Source organism: Nothoprocta perdicaria, unplaced genomic scaffold (assembly GCF_003342845.1).
Source record: "Nothoprocta perdicaria isolate Ctin4 unplaced genomic scaffold, notPer1 scaffold_29, whole genome shotgun sequence".
Classification (NCBI taxonomy): Eukaryota; Metazoa; Chordata; class Aves; order Tinamiformes; family Tinamidae; genus Nothoprocta; species Nothoprocta perdicaria.
This window is the reverse complement of record NW_020455521.1, coordinates 3,579,709-3,603,513: the sequence shown is the minus strand read 5'-3', so window position 1 is coordinate 3,603,513 and position 23,805 is coordinate 3,579,709. Positions and strand designations below refer to the sequence as shown.

The 23,805-nt window shown below is 38.1% G+C and overlaps 1 protein-coding gene across 1 annotated transcript in view; it reads right to left on the bottom strand.

The window, feature by feature from the left end:
* Nucleotides 1–3,673: 3,673 nt before the first annotated feature.
* Nucleotides 3,674–23,805, bottom strand: part of MAP9 (microtubule associated protein 9) — a 23,517-nt gene continuing 3,385 nt past the window's right edge. Inside the window, exons 2-11 of the mRNA XM_026041626.1 lie at nucleotides 20,745–20,841; nucleotides 19,071–19,505; nucleotides 14,984–15,234; nucleotides 14,332–14,390; nucleotides 13,632–13,797; nucleotides 12,766–12,855; nucleotides 11,932–12,093; nucleotides 11,308–11,453; nucleotides 10,453–10,585; nucleotides 3,674–4,902 (exon numbers count right to left, since the gene is read on the bottom strand). Coding sequence (XP_025897411.1) covers nucleotides 4,780–4,902; nucleotides 10,453–10,585; nucleotides 11,308–11,453; nucleotides 11,932–12,093; nucleotides 12,766–12,855; nucleotides 13,632–13,797; nucleotides 14,332–14,390; nucleotides 14,984–15,234; nucleotides 19,071–19,505; nucleotides 20,745–20,841 — 1,662 coding nt within the window. The 3' untranslated portion in view covers nucleotides 3,674–4,779. The remainder of the gene's footprint in view (nucleotides 4,903–10,452; nucleotides 10,586–11,307; nucleotides 11,454–11,931; nucleotides 12,094–12,765; nucleotides 12,856–13,631; nucleotides 13,798–14,331; nucleotides 14,391–14,983; nucleotides 15,235–19,070; nucleotides 19,506–20,744; nucleotides 20,842–23,805) is intronic.

The window sequence follows — 23,805 nt, the reverse complement described above, 5'->3', positions numbered from 1 at the left end:
AAGTGATGAGGATCGTAATTGAATTGCAACATCAAAGCGCCAAGAGCTGTTGCTACAGCGGTACCATGGCTGGAAAGTGCTGGTGCCTTCCTGAGCTCTTCCTCTTCTGTCCTTTTTTCTGTATTTCTCTTAATGTTTGCCTGGCACAGGGAGCATTTTGCAGCATATATATTTCTACTTTGCTTGTGCAGTATCCACCACTGTGTTTATGGCCGCTAATGTTTTTACAAATGAAAGCTTTAAGTCTTTAATTTTTTTTTTAGTGCTCATAATGGCTTTTACTTTGTCACTGGCATCTTTTCTTTAACTGTGACAGCCAACAACACGCTTAAGCAAACTTCAATGCTTTTGTTTTACATCCTGACCTTTTGCAATATGACTGTTCCTGTTTCAATCACGGACAATGTTCTCCTTCAGTGGCAGAGAATCCAAGCTATAATAATTGTATCAACAAAGATCTACTTAAAGAGCAGAACTGGGGAATTTAGGAAGGCATTTATCTGCAGTGGTTAGTCACTGGCTGAGATAACTGCTGCTTATTTYGCTTAGAGCTGCCAGTGAAGAGGGATTGCAGTTGGAGAGAAGGAAGCCGGAATGCACTTGTATGTGGTGCTGAGCAGCCCTTGCTGTCTGTGGGGCTCCTATGACAGGGATGGCTCCAGTTGCCTGCAGGGTGCTTGAGCAGCCTGTTGTAACAGGGCTGCATCACCCTCTGTGCATCCACGGTGCATTTCACACTTGAATATCAGAGGTGCTAAGGAGCTTGCAGGAATTCAGGGTAGCTAAGGAAGCTTGTTCTGAAATGTTGTTTATTTTCCAAAATTCTGCAAAAGCTTCAAGAGCATAAAACAAATTGCGAACAGTTTGTAATATTTTGTCACCTGAAATTTTATGTTGGTATTAATTCATTTGCTAGAAAGCAGTATATGTGCATAGGTCTTCAGTGTAGTCCAGCTGGCTGAAAGATGCAAATGGAAATGCAAGTCAACCATGGTATTAATGCTGCACTTAGTCACTGAAACAGTTAAACAGAGTAGATCCAACTTGTGTARAGTCAATGATCCTTGAACACATTAGCCTTGTATCATTTGTTATCATCCAGTATTGGACATCACAGTTTATATTCATGAAAGTGAATATATGTTTTATATTGCTATTCATGAAAAATGAGTAACCTATAGCAAGAGTTCCAATTTCTCTAGATGAAAGAAATGATGAAAATCTTTCATCTGATCAAGCCAGAATCCATTTGGAAATAAAAACATCACAGGAAAAAGGCTACTCAAAAATGAAATGGTAGCAGAAAGAAATTTTGCAGTGTGTGTGGAGGGGAACTTATCAGCAGTTTTCATTTGTTATGAGTAGATGTGTTAAAAATGTGGGTGATTGTGTTCTGCTGAAAACATGGTTAAACTTCTTTAATGCCCTGGTAAATCTGCAAATAAGAGACTTCTCCATGCTCCAGGCTGAAAGAGTGAGCAAAGAGTTCTGCAATTACTTAGTCATTAGGGGAAAATTTAACCAATAAATGTTACTAAAAATGTTAGAAACTATTCTTTAAAAGCTGGTTTGGGGTAAGTAAAAATCTCAAGACGGAAATGAGAATAACATTGAAAATGCTAGTGACCAAAGAGTGTGACTACAGCTTAGTTTTTGCTTGTTTAAAAGGATGAACTAGTCTGGGTTGTGAAAGTCCATGGCAGCCTTGTCTGGGATTGTAGAGCTTAAAACACTCCAAGTGGGCAAGACAAATATTCTTGCGAGATCTGCTTGGCCAGTCTCCTAGACAGCAAAGTGCCTTTTTGCCTAGGTGTTTACTGGGAAGGTCTGCCCTAGGCCATGAAGTGTTATCCACTGCAGAGGACAGAGCCAGGGGGCATCTCAGCCAAGAGAACACCYTCATACATCAGCACAGGTTAAACCCCAGCTGTACAGGGAACTTCCCAGAAGGTAGCAGGGCACAAGCTGGCCCTGCAGCAAGGAGGCCAGGTGCTTTATGGACCTGAACAGCAGAAGGGCACCTAGCAGGTTGATGCAAGTGATGACTACCCTGCTACTTAGCATTTGGGAGACTAGAGGACTGGGTTCAGCTTTTTGCTCCTCTGAGAGGGATCCTGATGTACTGGAACGATCTGGGATTGCYAAGTTGACTAGAGGCTGGAGTATGTATGAGAGGAACATGAGGAAACCRGTTTCCTTTTGTGAGTGCTGAGGGTACACAGCAGTGAGTGCTTAGCACACTCAGCAGCTTGCACATGTGAGGATATCGTGAAGACCRGCTCTCAGGTGTGCAGTAATTAAACAAGAGACAATCATCCTAAGTTGCAAAATGAGGAGATTCCAATTTGGGAAATGTTTCTATAGATTTCTTTAAGAATGAGAGCTAGTTGCACACTTATGTTTTCTAGGAGCTGTTGTGAAATCTCCTTCTCTGGAGATGGTCATAAGTTGACTAGATCTCAGTGGACCCATTGTGAACATGGGAATGGATCAGCAGACTTCCAGACATCCCTTCCAATCTAAATTATTCTACAGTTATTACCAAAATATAAAGATCTGAATATTTTAGGCCTTTCCTGTATTAAAAGCATTTCTTACCTGATAACACTTCTGCTTGACTTCAGTTGCTTTAGTTATAATTTACTCAATGTATTTTCTATGCTGTAAAGCAGATGTGGGGAAATCTCTACTTCACAGTACTTCACTGCTGCAGGGATGAACAGTGATACTGCCAGTTCCAGTGTACCACATTTAGAGTGACAGCACCCCAGTACCATTGGGTAYGTATGCCCATGCTTAAAAGGGAGAGTACAGTGCAGGGTTATAGCATGTCCATTGCTGCTTTTTGAAGCTTGCTSCTCAAGGCAAAGCAAATACTTTCTTTTTCTAAGACAAATCCTATGCTAGGGAAGCTGTGGCTGTTTTTAAAATGGAGGAGGTAAAAAACAGGAGGTAAAAGGAGGTAAAATACTTTGGACTCAGGGGGCTCAGTTTGGTACACAGGTGACATGTAGCAATTCCTGTTACACAGAGATCTAATGGCCTTAAACTCTGAATATGAAAGAGCAGTAAATGACAACAGCGCACAATCCTTAACTGGCATGATGGAAATGAAAAGCTGTTTACTATCCTCATGTAATCCTACCTTGCTTAGATAATTTATATAAAAACTTCTGCAGAAACGTTGCTCAAGAGGATTTGAGGGGTCTTGCCACCTGCCAACATTTTAGCTGGACCAAATCTTAGCACTTCAGATTTTGGCAGTTCTGTATGTAGCACAGAAGTTTAATTAGTGCCTTTAGTGTGCCAGTGCAGCGCCTTTATGCTGGAAGAAACTTGGGAGAATAAAGGAGAGGTGGTGCTCCTCCATCAAGCTCTCTGGGGTTCTTGTGTTCCATGGGGCTGCCGGTTTGGTGGCTGGCGAGCTGCAGGAGGGAGCTCTGCAGCAGTCTCTGACTTCAGTGGCCAACAGTTCCAGGTCTTGCTTCATCGCTGCTGACAGGATAAATGGCTGCTGCTTCGTGTACCACTAAGCTCATTTAAATGCATAAAAGCTTTAAATAAAATTTTATAGCCTGAGATGACAATATTGATTCCTATGTACTAAAATATACTTTATTAAATACCAAAATATTTACCCTCTGTCATCAAATACATTAACAGGATTTGCTCAAATGGATAAATGTACTTTTTAATGTTTATGTATGTTTGTATTTCTCAGTTCTATTTTTTGAAAGGCTTGCATCATGTTGTGACAAGTCCAAGTTTTTATGTAAAATAAGACAAAACTCCCAAAATTTTACTATAAAACTGTTGCATTAGCTACTCTTGCATGCCTACAGATCTTCATCTTTTTCTAACTGAGGATGTGTGAACTCATGCGAATTCTAGGTATCTCACTGAATGATCACTTCCCACTCCTGCCTTCTGTCAAACATTTTCTATCCTATCTTTTAAAGGCTGGAAGAGAATAAAGATGCATTATTTATTTTAGGCATTGGCATGTGACAAACCCTTCTGCAGCTCTGCTGCTACCTCTACTGTTAGTTTCACTTGCAGCTGCAAGTTGCCTGGAAGCCTGTCCATAGGGACCTGCCCCACTTCCCTAGCTGGGTCCACAGAAGTGAAGAGCAGGATCACTGGGTGTCCCAAGTGCTGTGCACTCCTGTGTGCTTTGCCTCAGACTCTCCTGATCTGTTGATAGCTGGACCTTCCATCTTTCCATGGAATTTCAATTATAGTGTCTTGGTGCACTAAATCTATATTGAAGGTTCCTAGTGCTAAAGCTCAGTGGAGAGCTGATGTGCATGGGTGCTCCTGTCTGAGCACTTGTATTCAACTTTTTTTTTTTATAAAAAGCTCTTTTAAATGTGTAGGTGTAAATATTTTTCTTGATTATGAGCAACTGACCACTCTGAGCAGCAGTTCTGTTCTGTGATTAGCACTGTGTTGCCAGGGWCTTGAATAGTTCTGCTAGGTAAATTGTTACCTAGTGGGAGATAATGCCAGAGTCCTGTCTTGCACATCCCGAATACACAGTTTCAGCAAAACAGCAAAGAAGTATCCAAGTTAAACTGTGAAATTAAATAAATTAGCATATTTGCTGAAAACAATATGAAACAACAGGTGATCTATAACTTCCAGAGATGAAATGAACCAAAAAGAAAGGATACAACCCTCCTTATGGATTCAGTGAAACAATCAGCTGTTTCTGACACAATGGCTAGTCCCTGTCAGCACTTTGCTGATTAACCTTCCATGCAGAAGACAGTGGACTGCTCAGTAGTTTCTTGAATATGTGACTTTGCCAGGAGGGCTCCAGGGAGAAGGTGCTTTTTCTGCAAGGATGGCCCYGAGTTTCCTTTGCTTCTTCTCCAGCTGCTCTTTCCTTTCTTTCTTTTCCTATGAATAAGAAGTTGTGTCAAAGAAAAGTTCCAGCAATGTAAAAACTATTACTGTTACACCTTTCTTGTGTAAAACCAGAAGTTAATGTGCAAAGAGGATTTGCCTTTTAAGGATGCCATCATATGCAGTTCAGTTCAATATTATACATTTGTTGTCCTTTAGGATTAAGGTGACTGTTCCAAGGATGAGCTGGTTTTGAGCACTATCAAACAAGAAGCACACTGGAACCCATAGAAGAATAGCTAATGTATTTGTTTTGGATACAGTTATTTTCATCATAATTCTTTCTCTCCAGTTTAAGAGGGTACCTACATCGGTATAAAATACGTTCTCATTATGTTTGATAATTGGTGTAACTTTCTGTACTTACTAAATCACACTTCTTATATGCTAGAATACATCAAGAAGTGAACAACTTAATTATAATTAAATATCTGATTTATGTTACTAAGTATTATACAGGTCTAATGGCATTTTCTGTTTTGAACAGCAATGGGCAGTTATGATGATGGATAAGCAAAATAATTGCAATTTTTTTTTCTCATTAATGATTTTCAAGAGACCCATTACTTGAAGCAATTTGCGATTATTTACAATTCTCCTTCAACTTTTAGATGGAACTGTTCTAAACAAAATAAGTATTCTTCAGAAAGAGGAGAGCTGTGTTTTAGCCATGTGCACCAGTATCTGAGAGTTACCTGATCATCAGCAGTCCAGTATAGTGGAGGGTAGGCTCTCTAGGTGCAAAATTGCCTCAGGTCATACTCAGAGGGCTGTGATGCAGAACTGGCACCTGTCACTCCCAGGACTTTCTCTGTGGGTGGCATCAAGGCTGCTCCTGGGTAGCAGGGCCTCAGCTGGGGTGCCCCATGGACCAGGGGGCCTGGGCAGCCACCTGCCTGTGCCTGGGCAGCACTCGCCTCTGCCACCACTGGCCCCAGTCCCAGTGGTGGTAACAGTGCAAGGTACGCAGGCCCTCTTAGGTATAGTCTTGGAACGTAGTCAGTCCTAGAAACACAATGTGCCAAACCCAAACATGATCCTTGCCTCCCTAGGGCCCTACCAGACAATATTTTGAGGCACCCCAAAAGTCCTGTGTTTTCACATGTACAGACTGCATTCCAGTACTGTTCCTTGAAGGGGAATCCTTAAGATAAATGGCACTCTCAGATAATCCATGTCTCTATGCCTTTGATGGATGTTCTCTCCAGAAAACTGCCGTAGTGCAGGTAGCTGTGCCTGCATGTTGCTCATAAGGGAGAAGAGAAATAAGGTTACTGCAGCTAAGGGGGCAGACTGGCAAGTGGGGGTAGATGTCTCATTGTGTTTTTTCCCTTGCATTGTGTGCATGCACTATTCACAGTGTAGTAATACTAGTTTTACATTACACTGCAGATCCATGCAATATATAATAGAACAATCTGAACCATCAACAGCAGCAGTCTTTGTTAACATAAACCAGAAGATCCACTTTAGTTATGGGTRTCTGAGCTGGCTAGGTGAACATAAAGCTACTTCATGTAGTAAAGCTGATAATAACAGGGCAAGGTTTGTATGCTTTTATTAAAACAAGCGATACCGCCCTTTATCAGTTGGTCTAATAAGATTTTATAGGGAGATATAATCTTTTACCTTCCTCTGTTACATAAGATAAATTTGCCTCAGCCCTGTGAGATCCTTACTTTCTCTGTCATCTTTCACTTGAATTTTCCTCATTCTGTCCTATGGCTTGTCCTTAGATGAATCTAACTAATGGCTTTGGGTCTTCAGAACACATTCAAGGTGCCCCTTTGGAAAATTTTTAAGGGAATAGATCAGTGCCCTAGGAGGGAAAGCAAGCTGCATTATSACTATTTTTCAAAAATGAAGACAAAATGTGCAAGCAGTATAGATGAGCTTTGGAAGAATATATGCACTATATTAGAAAACCTATATGATTCACGTTTCTATTTGGAGTATTTGCATGTATTCTGCAAATTTATTTTTATAAAAATTAGTCATACTCTACCCCTCTTAGAATCTGAATCTGTATTTGACATTTAAAAGTGGGACTTMCTGTAGCAGTATTGGCATTAACTTGAAAAAGTGTATGACAAAGAAGTGTGCATATTTTACATTTATAGAGCACTGGTCTATTGGATACATGTTCCACACTATAGTTATGCTGAAATATTCCAGAACAAAAATAAAGCATATGCCCAGGCAGTGAAAGTTGCTTTTGGACTTTAATTATGTCACAATTCTCAATGTTCAAATCAGAAACATTCTGATTCAATGTTTGAGTTTAAATCCCAATTTTTCATGTACAGATTCCAATGCCAGGCAAATAGTCATGCTTTAATTTATCTGGGTTTACGACTTCTTACCTCCAATACGCAAACTCTTCATGTACTAGTGCTGACCACAATTCACCTATCTGATTGAAATCTTCCCTAAAATAATGAACAAGAGAGTGTGTGCACATATAGGAAAAGTGTAGCAAAAAGGATGAAAGAGGYAAACAGCTGTAGTTCGTCACACACTAGGTAACTTTGTTGCTTGGCCTCTTCCTCTACTGGGAGTTCTTTCCCAGTCCTACTTCAAGGAGACAAGGAATAGCCTGGTAAGATGAACAACTTTTTCACTTAAAAAGTCCTGAGAAGTTGATACTCTTTAGCAGTATGACTGCCACATAGTAATTGAGTTTTGGCTAGTACAGACGCCTCAGAACATTTAAGAGGAATAATAATGGACAAACTTCTAACATATTGCAATGCCAGGAGATTAAAATTCCAATATAGAAAGTATTTTCAACTAGATCTTATTAAACCACATGAAATGAATAATTCAGCTCAGCTGTTTCTAGTCCCYAAAAAGCAACAAATCACTGAGGCTCATCCAATACAACTTCTGCATTGATTTCCTGATGTTTTTAATAGCTTTAGGACGTCAAAACCAGGTATTGATCATGTTCAACCTCAAGGTAGAGTTGAAACTTTTTACAGGGTGCCTAACCTTACTATATTATTCAGAATTATAAATCTGAAAGAATGCACAGTGCCCATTATTTTCATCARTGCATTATCAGGTTAATGATTACTGCATATAATGGAGAATATGAACAAATATGTAGGATAATAGCACTTTTTTTTCCCGAGGGTTGTTACAGAAAAAAATAGATTARCATTTTAAAAATTATAGAAAATAAGCTGGCTGGAATAAACTTCCTGCTGTTTTTTTATCGCCTTCCACTCCACAGAATAGGTGCGTGTCACTGAAAAGTGTCAGACTGGTATGTATTAAATAAAAAGTGGTGATTTATCAAGTGTTACATCTTGATGGGCTGGAAGAGTGCTTGGTGAATAACAAGACAAATGCTTGCAAACAAAATAAGTCAGAAGCTTAAATATTCTTAGCCAGACTGAAATTTTTAACTCAAGATTATCCTTTGTGTGTTTTACAARTGTTAATAACCTTTTTCAGAGAATTTATTTCCATGCCTTTGAAAGGCTTTACACAATGCAGTTATGCTATCAAGCATTCACAATGACCTCCAAGAGCACAAACAACAGTTGCCATTAACACAAAATGTTACCAATGTTTTACAAGTACTATAGCACGGTCATATTTGAACTTGTTTTACCCATAGGTTTTGACAAACATCTGCTTCTGGAAAGTGAAGAATTAATTCACACATTTATTTCTATTTACTGGTAATGAAAAYATTCTAGAACTCTTCCTATTATGTTACTCTTGCTTTGATAATGTTCCTTTTCAAAAAAAAAAAAAAATCTTATTTGGAAAAAAGCCTTCTTCCTTTCTCCCTCTCAGAGTTGATGCCCATTGATCCTCCGCAAATACCATCTTAGATCTCTTGATAATAAATTGACAACATTACTTACACAAGTGTTTTTCTCCTGCAGTTAACTAAAGTATGTTTTTCTCCTATTMCTATAGGAACTTAAATAATATTCTGATGAAAGAATACAATATAATAAAAAGATGCCCAATATACTGTTTCAAACAAAGGCATATTAGCAGAGGGTACAATTTGAAAGTTTTAAGATTTGGTGTGGCAAGTGTCAGTGAACTTATCTTATGGGGGTGAGCACTCTCACTTTCCCATAGTCATTGAAAAAGAGGTCATTTTAGCAATACTTCTGCCCAGCAGTTGGGTACCTTCCACATCTTCCACCATCTTGTTTTTGTTTTTTTGTTTTGATTTGCTTGCATAAGCAAATCGAGGATGATCTTTGCACGGGGAGCGCACGCAGGCAAAGTGCTCACATGGTACTTACATCACAGTACTTCTCTCTTTGGATGTATTAGCACCCAAATGTTGACTATTAAGAAATAATCTAAGATTGGATACTGATCATTGGATGAAACTGGAAATTACTTTATAAGGGGAACCAGAGAAAACAGTTCTCATCCATGACTACAGTGATCAAAGGCGTTTGAACAAGAGGTCAGGTCAAATAAGACTGAAGCCTAAGATCTGGCTTAAAAGAAAGAAAGAAAAAGGAAAAGATGGATAAGCTGTTGTTGTTTCAGGTAATGATGCTTGGTTTCTGAGTTAGTGTAATAAAAGATGATTTTTTCTTTTTAAATCTACCCCAAACTTGTAGGTCTGTTTGCTTCAGTTCTCATCTATCCATGGAGAGCAAAGAGAAAGCTCTCTTTGCTCTGGAAAAAGATTTTTCTAAGTTCTYGACAATATAAATGAATCTTAGTAAGGGCCCTTCACCCAGCTAGATTGCAAGATCCCATTTTATGAAAGGCAACAGAAACCTTACGCACAGGAGGTATGCCAGAAAGTGCAAGGAAGACACAACAGAAGAAACATTCAAACCCAGAAAACCTTGAAAGCTGCTATGATGAATGACTCCATGGTGGGGTGAAGATGAAAAGCTCATTTTTGCTTTACCTTGCAAGTTACATCTTTTTTTTATGAAAGCAGCATAAGCTAAGAATATAAATGCTCTTCTAGTTTGTCTATAGCATGGAAAGATTTCTGCATTACTGTTGGGACTTGACTACTAGATTAGGTTACTGCCTCATAAGTAGGAATAAAGTATGGTGKTGCAAAAATAATAAAATCAGGAGCTTGAGAGTTCAACTCTTTCTATTAAAGGGAAATAATCTCAACATTAACTGCTTTAGCCTATTTTAAGTCATTATATTCTCCATTCTAAATATTTCCTTAAACATAAATTGCCCTGACTCCTCACTTCTGCTGTTGGTGCTCTTGCTAATACTGTGCTGGGGGAAGTGGGCTCTTCTGAGACGGTTGTTCCTGACATGAAACTGGAAATAAGCTGACTATCAAATGCAAATCTCAACAGCACATAGGTAGGAGAGACATATTTTCCACATATTCTACTTATCAAGCACACTSTACCATCATTCTGCTCAGGAAAATTTGGGAACTTTTTACATAATACTGCCATCAGCTGGTCTCTTTCTTAAAAGCAAGAAAATAGCCAAAGACTATAAAACAAAGTATAAATGCTCATTCCTCCTCATTAACCTTTTTGATTTTAATGAAGTGGAAAAAAAGGTATTTACCAGCCATTTTTCATATTCTTCCATAGCCCTTTTATCTTTTTCTTCTTTCTTCACCTGCTGCATTTCTTGCTTTCTTCTCTCTAGGATTTTTTCTACCTTCTTTTGTTTTATACATTCCTCCTTTTTTTCATTCCTGCATGACAGAGGACAACAGGAAAGCATCACTCGACAAGCTARATGCTGTATCTTTAACCAATTAACCAAATGGAGTACAGTAAGAAAGATATTTTATGCATTTGAAAATAGATGGCAAATATTTGGGAAAGAAAGTCGTAAAAATCTTCAAAGTCTATCTTGATATATTACATTACCAAGGTATACATGAACCTACTATCTATTACAGCATCATCTTTTCGTACTACTCTCTTCCTTATTTTCTACCAGATAAAAATAGATTTAAAAGTAAATTGTGTCCATGCTCTAAAACTTGYACTAAAAAAAGAATTCCTCCAGCAGACACATACATCTGCTTCTGAATATACCTAGGTTCATCCACGCTATTGCACAGAGCCCAAATAAAACCTTAAGGAAGGTTTATTGTCCTTCCTAAAGCTCGGTATTGAATTAGGAACCCAATCATATAGACATTATGACACTCCATGACACTTGCTATGCTGCCCATTGACTCTTGCAGTATGTGGCTTGTGGGGAAAGCAAGCATTTGAGTTACAGGACTGGAAGGGCTGCGCAGCCTGTTCTYCTTGCTCCGCCTGTTCTCCCTTGGGAGCACAACACCTGATCCCAAGTGTGCCTGATYTCCCCACCACAAACACATGGAACACTCACAAAAGACGTAGTGCCTGTAAGCAAAGGTCTGGGAAAATTATTTTAGTGCAAAAMCCAATGTGATGATACCATCTTTCAACTGCAGACATGCTGTCTCTCTTCTTTTCTGCAATTAATTCCTCTTCTTTTTTCTTCCTGATTCTTTCAGACTGTCTCTCTTTTCTATTCAGCTCTCTTAAGTATTCTACTTTCCTCTCTTTCCATTTTTCAAATGCCTAGAGAAAACAGATTCATTAGCAATCTTACCTCTCACATTTTTGTTGATACCCTCCTTGCTTATTCTGTGATACAATATTTCTATAGCTTACAGATTTGGAATAGTTATTTGTAGCACTGCTCAGAAGCTGATATCACTTATGAAAGGGATTATAGTGACTATATATCASTATATAAAAAGGATCACATTATTTTTTCCCAGAAAGTAATATAGTTCTTTGTAAATGTRTTTATATAGAATTTATTTTACATTCAACTCATAATACTGAAAAATGAAAAAATGCCTATTCATCGTGCAAAACTAACTGCTATTCATTTCCAACACAGAAGTGAATCTGCTGTGAACTCTCCACMAAAATGAAATATGTTCAGATTTTAGAATTTTGTTTGTTTCCATCTCTTGCTGGATTAATTAAAAAAAAATTCTCAACAATTTCCTGAACAATATCAGGTGTTTATTTATCAATTTCACATTACCTTCTGTGCTGCTTCTCTCTTCTCCTCATTCTGTTCTGCCACTCTCTTTTTATTCAACTCCTCAAGCTTCCTTTTTTCACTTAATTTCTTTGCTGCTCTTTCTTTCATTGCTTTCCAGGCTTCAAAAGATGCAATYGCTTCCTCTCTTTTTGCAGCTTCTTTCTAGATTGAAAACAATTCTACATTTAAATGCAACTAAATATTTCTAAATATAAAGTATATAATTGAAAATCCTTATTTTAATTCTCAAATGTAGCATCTGACTGAGCAACAATGAAAAGTGATCTACAGACAATGTTACAAACAATATGCAAAATTAGATATAAACAGAATTTTTTTCTTTCTTTGTTCATTTTTAATTTAAGGTTTATTTGATGCAATCAACTTCTGGAATGTGTTAAAGGATGTGAAATACAGGAAAATGAGAGATATTGCATCTCTCGAGATGTTTTTCTCAATTTTTTTCTGACACATGACAAGTTAAAACTTAACGGCTAAAGATCATGCCAAAGCCTTTACAAACAAACCTGAAAAATCAAACCAAGAAGTCCCCTTTTAATATACAGGCTAATTGTGTATAAAAACCTTAGCCGTATTCCCTTGCAACTGTAAGAATTAGGACACACCACTTACTGTTTCAGCTCCCCTTGTACTACTTGGGGAAAAAAAGTTGAAACCTTACAGTGGGAAGGTGACATAGATAGGCAGAAAGCAGTGCACACCCTCAGTCAAGAAACAAACAAAAAAATTCTTCCTAAAACACAACAAATACAATGTGGAAGTTACTTCTAAGAGATACAGTTTGTTTCTCTCAGAACAAGAATGTAAACAAACCTTTTCAATATTGTTCTTSAGATTTTCAGCTTGTTTCTTTTTATTTCTCTTTAATTCCAGTAGATGGACTCTTTTCTTTTCCAGCCAATCCTGAAAAATTCATTAGAAGACTTCTATACCTCAAAAATCTTTTGAAGCGGTAACTAAAATTCCATCAACACAACTGAATGTTATTAAAACAGCATTAATATAATGACCACCAAAATGACTCTTGCTTTTTCCACATGCTACTTAAGTAATTATCCCATATAAAAAAATAAGTTTTAATTATCAAATGCAGTATTTTGAGGATCTTCAATACACAAATATTTTAATCAAGTGTCAAAAGTTTTAAAATTAGTTACAAAGAAAAAGTTCGAGGATCTTTTTAAAAAAAATCAGCAGAACAAAAGCATAAAATGAAAAGATAAAAAAGAAAAATGGAATAATAAATCTTGCTACTTGGGACATAGGAATATTGTTTAGATTTGCTGCGTCTCCTGCTAATAACTACAAWTAAACAGAACTGGAAAGAGTGAGACTACAAGCATCCATAAAGTGCTGCAAGCTATCTGCAAAATGAGGGAGAAATTTTCATGGTTTATTTGTGTGTTTTACAAGGTGCTTAAAGATGAAGTGTCTTAAATTTAACTTCTCTTACCATTAAAAAATATGGAAACAAAACAATGGATTTCAGGTTCTATATTTTGTTTCAGAATTGTAACAGTATCACAAACACATTCCAACGTGGGCAGCATCTGCTAATTAAATGAATGCAAATTCATTTAAAATGAAAAAAAAAAAAATCGAAAAAGTAAAAGGTGTTGACTCCTTGAAGAAGTCCTTTCTGTGCATGGCTGGGTTCTGTTTCCCAATGGAGGGTTTACCTGGTACACAGCTGCCCGAATGCTGTCTGCTTTGCCAAGCTCTGCGCTGCACTTCTGCGAGCGCTTCCCTTCCAACACCTGTAACGTGCCCAAGTACTGAGGTGAAACAGCTCTAGATGAAGGAAGAGCTGTCATATTTTTCTTTAAGTGGGAAAAACACGAAGACCTATAAAGATACCAAGATAAATATAGTAAAATGATCTTTCCATTTGCCGTAGTTGATACCAAGCAGTTTTCCTTTTTACTMAGTATACACCAAAAATTACTGTGATTCTGTTTTTGCGGGCTCTTGATTGGGGACAGAGGAGAAGAGGGGGAGGAAAAAGTCTGTTTTTTTCTGAGGAGCTTATTGCTGGCAAAACGAACCACTGTACAACGCATTCACACCAAGATGGTTTACAAGTTCCTTATACTTTCACATATAAATCAGCTTAAAACCTCTAAAGGCACCAAGGGCTGCATTCAYGGGTGGATCCAGCAGCAAATGCCCATCACAGATTTGGAAAAGGCTTACTGTCTGATCTGATAGATGAAACGAGGAGGAGGGTTATCAAACATCTACTAGGATTTTTTCCTCATGCAGTTAAGAGGGTGTTAGCWGCCAAGAAAATGCTGGCAAAAAATAAGAGGAAAACACAATCTGGAGGGTCCTTGAATGCTTTTGAACTGTGGGCTGTGACACGCAGCATCTTTCTCTTACCTGCCAGATGAAGACATTTTCATGTTTTGTGGAACCGTCTCCTTAGTTTCACTTTGTTTCTAGAAATACAAAAGGAATAGGAATAAAAACATATATATATATATATATGTAATATATATGTAACAGGACTACATCAAGAGTACAGAGAATTTACAAGCTAATAAGGATGCTAAATGCACATACAAAACAGTCAGGCTAATACAGAAAGGATCCAATCCTCACCAAGGACTGTAATGTATGTATCTTTTTGGAAAAGCACTAAGAAACAAACCACTTCTGAACTAAAAAACACTATCTATAGTCTAGAAATATAAAGAAATAAAAAGAACCCCAAAAGTGGGTTTTTCCTTTGCTTAACAATATTAAGAATATTAAGAATGGAAAACACACACTTTTGGTTGTTTTGAGTATTTGTGCACTTTTCCTTGTGTAAAACTATTCACAGTTTAAAAGAGCATCAGCTCCAGAACCTGGAAATGGTCACCTGTACATGTACCAGAATTCTACACATGTAAAGTACAAACATCAAATTTGTTATACAGCTTTTTTTTTTTTTTTTTTTTTTTTTTTTTTTTTTGCGCATTTCTAGGACATTGTAGGATGTTGTAGACTTCTAGGATTAAGCAATGGTACAAATATATATGAAAGATACCTTGTTGAAGTCCTTTGAAGTCTTCTTCACCTCTGCATGTTCAGATTTATGATCCACTGACACGTCCTGCATTGTATCCGTTACTATTTGTCCTTCCACAATTTGCAAGTGTCTTTCTGAATTGTCATCTGCTGCATTCTCTAATTCCCTTGTTTCCTCATAGCCTGGGGTCTTTGTTTTGTCTGTCACAGAAGGGGATTTTGTTGCATTATCCTCCTTACTGATGCTGATATTCTCTCTCTGATCTTGATCTAAAAGCAGAAAAATAGATTAAGAGGACATGCTCACTTAGGGCATGTATAAATGATAATTTCATAATTCAAATGATAATTTCATAGTTTCTTAGCAGTGTTATGTTTGTACAAAAAATACATTGCAGAACTAAATATGATACATGATAGTGCATTTTCTCTTCTAAAATTCACTTCTTTCAAAGAACTATGTGGATTAAGACAGGAATTTTCACTTGTGGTATATTTAAGTTAAACACAAACACATTTTTTTAAATGTTACATAATCTAAGGCCAATACAAAGATAAAACTTGTTGTCTGCGTTATCTCCCAAACACAAACCTAGCACAAAAAGCAAAAGCCAAACAACATGCCAGTGTCAAAAACTATTCTGATATCTAGTGAATTACTACCAAAATTTGGAAGAATGAGGAACAAACTAATCTCATTATGTGACCGTATTTCTGATTCAGATATATTTGCTGTATGACAATTCATCTGAAATACAGTTTTTTATTGGTTTGATGTTTTGGGAGGGATAGTGGGATACAAAAGGAAAAAAAAAATATTGGGGTAACAAGATGTTGGGGTAGAGATTGAAACAAAAGCCTAACTCAATTTAAACATATGCTTCAAGTGGCCAGTTGCATACCACATAATACTACTTTAAAAACATTTTTATCTGATTTGAACTGCCATTAATATAGTGATCTAAATTTTTAAAACAGTTTGGACACAGACAAAGAAAGGCCATGACAACTGGTGACGATGTAAAAAAATTAACTTAGACTGACAATGATGAAAGTAATTTCAGGGTAACAGAATTCTGAATTTATGTGAATAATTTTCTATGTTCTGTTGATATATAAACTTCTCATATTTTACTTTACACCTACTAGGTTGAGCAATTTTATCTAGGTTGTAGGCATTAGAAAGAGAACAACTGTAATTAAGCAGCAACACTTAGTGCACAGGACACTGGCAACAGTTGATTTGCTGCTGACTACTAGTGATTTGGGGTATGAACTTCAAGGTGAAGTTTCACCTGCAAGTCGATTTAGCTCTGTTGCAAAAATAACAACAAATACTAACCTTCCCAGGGAGAGCTGAAAAGAAAAGCTACCTAGACCATGTAAGTACTCTTTTTGTATTTTTTGCCAGTTGGGGCTACCTATGTTTGAGCAGTTTGTATCAGTCTGGTTGGAATCACATGACCACTTCTGCACCACATCCAGGTGTATTTGTTACTCACTGCTTGATACACTCCACCAGATTTTATCAATATTTCTTGACCTTTCTATAGTAGTCTTAGCTCACATACAACTAGGCTGTATTTTACAGACCATACACAGGCCATTTCAGCAGAATTCTTATCCTTGGATCTGACAGTATAAATTATGTACCTGTTTCAATCCAACATGCTGCTAAACACTCACAGTACAATACCCCTAGCAAAGAGAAAAGGTGTCTAACTGGCCACTCCAACAGTTTTCATTCTGTGATCCATGGATTATTTCTAAGAAATCCTCCTTGAAAAGGAGGATTAAGAAAGTCATGTTCCATGGACACTGTCCCGAAGTCCAGATTTACATGTGTGCACATCTTCTAAACGAYGTTAATGATTCACAAATTCAGAAAAATACAAAAGATTCTAAGCTACTCCGTCTGTGTTAAACTTTGTGCCTGGGAAAGATGCAGGAAGAAGAGAAAGATTTGCCCRAGTCATGTCAACTGCAAAAGAGAAGCAAACACACATGATTGGTTTTAAGTCTCAGAGATACCTGACACAAGTAGAAACTTCTTGGACTTTAGTTTGTTTCTCTTCATTTCTGGGATGCTTTTAGGATCCAACTTCTAAATGCCTAGGATTATACTGTACTTGGAAATGACTGCAATAAATGGCCAGGTCCTTCTCATAAATACAGAGAAGCAACACAAGGATAATGAAATAGRGTAGAAAGGAAATTAAGAGCACCACTCTTGATTTCATGAGCACTTGTATTACAGTTTTAAATGATATTTAGGTAAAAATGGTAGCATTTATCTGGTGGTACATAACTAAGTTACACCTTTTATAGAAGGTGCATCTCCACACATAAGTAAATTGGAGTATCCAGATCTTTTATTGTGGGAAGTAAGTGAATGGAAAGTGGTGGAGAAGAACATTCTAGCCATACACCCTTAGTCTAGAAAGTCACAAATAAACAAATAAATAATTTGTGATAAATCAGAATTATTTAACTTAGCTTTAAAATATATATATATTTTTTTAGAACTAAGAGAATATATATAATTACTGTTTGACACTCAGAGTATGAATAAAACAAAATCAGTACACTACTAAACCAGTGAAAAATGTCACCGAGATGAAATCCTGTTTCCAGGAAAAAAACCAACACTCTCAAGAGGCTGCTTCTCTGCTTAGATCTCGCTTCCTCACCTTCCTTCTGTAATTCAGTCACTCTCAGTAGCAGCAGAACAGTTTCTCACAGGGCTCTGTGAGCAGGACAGGTTAGACCTCCACCTTCTAAACCTCCTGGCTAATAAGCCTCYGCCTCTTCTTGTTTTTTTATCTCTACTCTGTCAACAAAAAGATCAAGCTACTGTACAGCTTTCTACCTGCATTTTCCTCTAGGTATGCTCATCCACACAGAAATGTGCTCAGCGCCTGCTCAGTGCCACAGAGGTACTGCTTATTAAAGCCCAGTTGATACAAACCTCTTGCAGGAAACAGAGAACACTGTGCCAGTTTGAAGTTTTATCACAGTGCCCTTCAAGCGTACTCAGCCATGTAAAGCTGAATTATATAATTCCTGGGATGTTTACAGAGTAAAGAGTCCACAAGAATATTCCCACAGGTACAGAGATACTTCTATGCAGTAAGTCATAAGAACATCAAAGAAGCATACAAAGCAGATTAAGTATTTAAACTTTTTTTTCTGCAGCCCAAAGTCATGCAAGCAGTAACTAGCTATAAAAGACAGGTGTCCACAGAGCTTAACTGCACTTTCAAGTATCTATTGCTTTGCTGCCATCATGTGGAGAGAAAAACTAAGAGCAGTCAATAACACCACGCATTGCCAGTTTCAAAGCTGTGATCTTCTACCACCAGGAGTAACCACCTATAAACTTCTCTTAACATAGAACTAAAGACTTATAATGAAAATGGGGCAGAGGACAAATTCTGACCATGTCAGGAATCAGGTAAGAAATATGAAGCCCTATGACACTTCCAATTTGCATACCGTTCATTAGCAAAGCTGTTTTTTGCTTTCCATATTAAAAAAAAAATGGCCTTGGACATTCTTATAACGAAACATTAATGTTCTTTTCTATGTGACTATATACAAAAGACTGTGAGCAGTCTGTGAGCATTCATAAATATTTTGCTTATAGCTCATTGTATGATACACTATTACACAACTTCAACATTGTATCGGCCAAAAAGGTAGCCCAACTGGTCACAGAAAAGGGGTGCCTGCTTAAGGACTTTGCTGCTAAGGCTGTGGACAGTGTGTGCACATGGCTCCCTGTGCCATGCACATGAAGAGGAGGCAAATCTCTAGCCCTCCCACACTCTCCATAGAGATGGACTTCCACAGACATGGAGTGCAAGTTCCCAAACATCTACTTTCATCTCCTGAAAAGAAACCCTTAGTAGTTTATTTACACCTGCTCGGTTTCCATCCTCACTAGAAGATGAACAGAACATAGAAGAATATTAAACATACTCTCTGAAACTAAAGCAGATGCAGTTAAAAATGAAAACAGCACATATATCTACAACACTGCTTTTTRAATATTGTAATATGCCTAAGCAAACAGCAGCAAGAATATTTAAGTTCTTTCTTTTCACCTGATGCCGACACATTTCTCATTTTGCGCACCCTTTGCTTTGGTATGGGCTTCTTTTCTTCTTCATTCAGTGTAAGCCCTTCTGTCTCTCTCTGCAGTTCAGGCATGCCCAGATCATTACAGTGGCCACTCTCACTATTATCTTGTGATACTTCTTCTGCAGATGAACAGTCCTCCTCATTTTTTCTATCATCACCTTCATTTTGACTTTCTAAATACTCCTCTTCACTATCCCTTTTGTCATCCTGCATGTTTTTATTTTCCAAAATGATTGCTTCTTGAGCCTCCTCTTCATGAAACGGTAAGTCGGCAGCTTCATTTTCCAAAGGAACTGCTTTTTGTGAGGTATCTTCATCTGAGAGRGAACTCTCAAAAGCAATTGACTTCTTGGTGCTTTCAATATCTGAATTACTTTCAGGAAGGTCTTCCACAGTACCTGAAAACAGTACATTATGAATTTGTGTTTGAAATGAACAGAGGGGGAAAAAAAGGAGGTGGGGAGGCATAGAACCTGTTTCCTATATTTTAAAGGCATTTTTCTTATAATCCTCTCCGGACTTCCATCTCTGCACTTCACTTCTCTCCAAAAATCAGCAAACTACATACTGACTCTGCTTCCTCTCCTGTCATCTGTTTCTCTGGACCTAACACATAGTAAAGACTTCAAAACTTAATTAGTTAATTCTTATCTGTCATGCAACTGAAATCTCTGAAACATCTCTGAAGATTAAATAAAACTCTGTGTTTCCAGCACCATAAGTGGAAACAAGTTAAGAATAACAACGCCAGGCACATTCTGTTACCAAAATATTTGCCTGTCACCCTCCTTTTATATTTTGTTCCCTTCTGCCCCCTCTGAAATGGACAGAATAAGATGCAGATTGGATATGCTCTCCACCTCAATGCTACAGTCCATATATATTTTTTTTGAAAAAGTCATGATGATTGTTGAGTAACACAATACATGCTAGAGAGGCCTTCTTGTTTACAAAGGGAAATTAACCAACTTGTGAAGGATGCTTCAGGTATTGTGAATAAAAAGTAGGTATTACACAGAGGAAGTCCTTTTAAAAACATATTATAGTACTTTAGAATTCATATTTTCCTTAGTATGCAAGACCATACTAAGAAGGCAGCAAGCCACGTGGCCAATCTTATTAGAATAGATGTTAACATTACCAGACATTTAATACATCATTACCCAGGAAAAACTGCCAGCTCAAACATSTTCCTAAGGGTCTGTATGCACTGCCCAGCAGGCATGCTCTGCAGCTTGTCTTGCAGCCCAAATTCCCTTGATCACCCAGATTTGGGAAGTAATTAAACAGCTGCCTGGCTTTCTGTCTGCCCACACGAAGGGAAGCTCTTTTACAGTACCGTGAACTCCTGTCTCCTCTAGGTGTAGAACTCACACACAGCTACGGAACAAAACGGGGGATCACATCTGTGTAGGGCAGCACAGTAGGTGTCTGGTCTACCCGATGGGCACCACTACTGAGGCCATGGGGAAATCAGCTACCARCTTGGAAGGACACAGCCGAATGAGTGATTTAAAAATGAAAATTGTGTTAAAATGAAATCGTGTTAAATCACGTGGGTTCACAAAGATCCGTTGTGAACTACTGGCCAGCTAAGAAAGGGAAGAACATGGGGAAAATATTTAATTCTGTCTTACTATTTAACATGCCATCATCGTCGCTCTCGAAGTCATCCGAGTACTCGGCTGCTTGCTGTCTTGCTGCATGAGCAGTAATTGTATCCTGCAGCTCCTCCTGAAATRTTTTCACAAATAACTCTGACACAGAAGGAAAGATTCACTTCTTCGAATTAAGCACTAATTCCTCCCTCTGACAGATAAATAAGTAACACTGAGCAACAGAGATTAACACACTTAACTGGAAAAAAAGTAAAAAAAGTAAAATATCAGGCCAATTCTTAAAAGGAGGTAAAATAAAGTGTTTTCACGCTGTCCTTGTCACTGAAATTTTGATCCATTAGAAATGCCTGTGCATATTCATTTTTATCTATTTTTTCCCATATGGAACATATCTTACAGATTCCTCTTCCATTCGGGGAACGGCCACAAGTTGGTCATTGAAGTTGGTCAATGCTAGTACTTTGGCCTGAGCAACCACAGCTACCTTCGGATATATATACACACATATATACATATCTATATATAACTTAGTTAAATTTATTAACTTATTATTAACATGCATATATATAAAACTTTGGAGTACCCTGCGGAACAAGCAATTTGTGGTGCCTGCATCCAAGAACTACTGGTTCCAGCCTTCTGCAAGTGGCTCAGCCTCCCGGTGTGGGAAGCACCTATTCCGCGGTCCGAAGGGTTTCCCGGCACCCAGCACTGCCGCAGGGCGCCTGAATCCCACGAGCACTCTCCATATTCCGCGCTCCCTCCTCCAGGGCACAGCTGGAGACTAAAGGGCTGTCACATTGATAACGATTGTAGCTACCTGGGCCTCTCCAGGCGGAGCGAGGCACGCCKGGCCTCCCCTGCCAGACGCCCTTAGCTGTGAAAAGGTCCGGAGCTCCCACACACGCTACTAAAACACGCAGAAAACGCACAGTAAAGCGCATGTCTTTTTTTTCCATTAGCATCCAGGTGAACAGAAAGGCAGTCGCTGCCGCCTTCCCGTCGCGCGGGGATGTCCCGTTCCGTCCCGGCCCGTCCCGTCCCGGCCGCGGTCGCCGCCAGCCCCGCGCCCCAGGCCCGCTCACCTCGGCCGCGCGCCGCCCGCCGCCCGACATGGCGGCCGCCCCGGGGCCGCCGCGCCCGTTGCCCGGCGACGCRGGGCGCCGCGTGGCGCACTTGGGAATAGCGCGGGCCGAGCCCGGGGAGCCTCCCTTTTCCCTCTGTTTCTTTAACCTCCGGGGAGCCCGGAGCCCCTTCCTTTCGTTCTTATCTATTTATTTATCTATCTATTTATTTACTTAGTTATTTATTGATGCACAGTGCATGCAAAGGCCACAGGKGCCTTTGATGATAAGGGAGACTGAGTCACTGATCGATGACCTGTTTTTTGGTTTTTGTTTTAATTTCCGTATCATCATAAGCACACACACACAATATTTACATGTACAAACCTTCAGTTTGCATCTTTTCATCTTTTGGGGGAATGTGAAATCGGACACATCTGTTCAGAATTTCAGAAGTAATAAATAAGCATTCATTCATTAATTCGTTCAAATGCATTCAAAATGCATTCATTAATTCGTTCTTTGTAACAATGTGGGCAGTGTCTATTGAAGACCAAATTATGCCAATGTCAGATATATCAGAGATCCCAATTATTTGAACTCCAGAAGGTGGCAGAAAAGCAATTCAAAAAAAAAAAAAAAAAAAAAAAAAAAAAAAAAAATCAAAAGTCTACTTCGTGCTGCCTTCTTTTTTCCTTGGGTTTTTGTTTGAATATTTTATTTGTTTAGACCAGTTTTCCAACTTTGCGTGAGCTAAATAGATGGACGACACTTTGCTTTCAAATATTAAAATATTATTTATGTGACTCAGGGAATGGGGTCTACAATCAAACGCAYAGTTAAGTATAGCTATTTAATGTTGGCAGTGGGTGAAAAGACTTCAATAATGAAGAACTCAGAACATGTGAAGATGTTTGTGGAACACATGAGCATGAGGTCTGCATCCTACAACCTTACCTCAAGCAAAAAAAATCCACACAGATCCACTGAGGAGAACGGGATTTCTGCCTAAATAARAATTTAAGGGTTTGAATATAGATATAAAGTTTTTTTTTAAATGGCTTGTTTAAGAGAAATTTCTGAAAGCTTATTGAGAGCAAAAAGCAGAAGATTTTATGGCATCAAGATGAACATTGATATTGGCTTCTTAATTAATGTAAGTGAACTTATCACATGTGAGAATTGGGTAGTAGCTTGAGACTCCATCTGTCTGGTACTGTACTAAAGAAATATGCATTTGAAAGTAAAGATGGATTTTCTGTCCCAAGCAGACAGAGAACATTGCAAAAAATACTCTTAATCATCCCAGCAAACATATTAATGTGGCTAAAATAATCTGAGAAAGTAATGATTAATTCTTTTTGCCCAAACATCTATTAGTTTTTACCATGTCCAGAAGATTAAAAAAAAAAAAAAAAAACTAATATAAGATAAAAAGAAGGTTATGGTGACAAACATCACAATACAACATAATTCAAATCTGCAAAATGCACATTGCAGATATGATGAGTTTTTCAGATGGCTGGCTCATATGCATGTGAATGACTTTCAGAAGTAGTTTATTTTATTTATGTGGATAGAGATTGTAAGATTGGGTTCAGAATTTCCTCTGATCCTGTCTCGTATCTATCTCTCTCATCCTCTTACTCCTGGATCTTCATTTTCTGATTTGCAAGTAGTTAAGGAAGATCCTGGCAGGATAAGGAGATATATAAGCGTCACTTAGTAGATTGCTGCTGCAAGGCACACCTTTAGGTTCAGAGCACCGGGGAAGCTGAGTTTGATGAATTTAATTTATACAAGAGTAAACACAGTTGTTGAAGGCACAGGCTGCAAAACTGGGGCAAAGGAAGGGAGCGACTAAGACAAATAAGTCCCTGACAAGTGAATTTATACAGCACTTTATCAAGCACATGCATTGTTGACTGATTAATTTATTCCCAAGTATTAGACCTAGAAGCAGTAGATGGAGATAGATATCAGAAATAAAAATTGCTGCTGTGTTTTTTATAGTC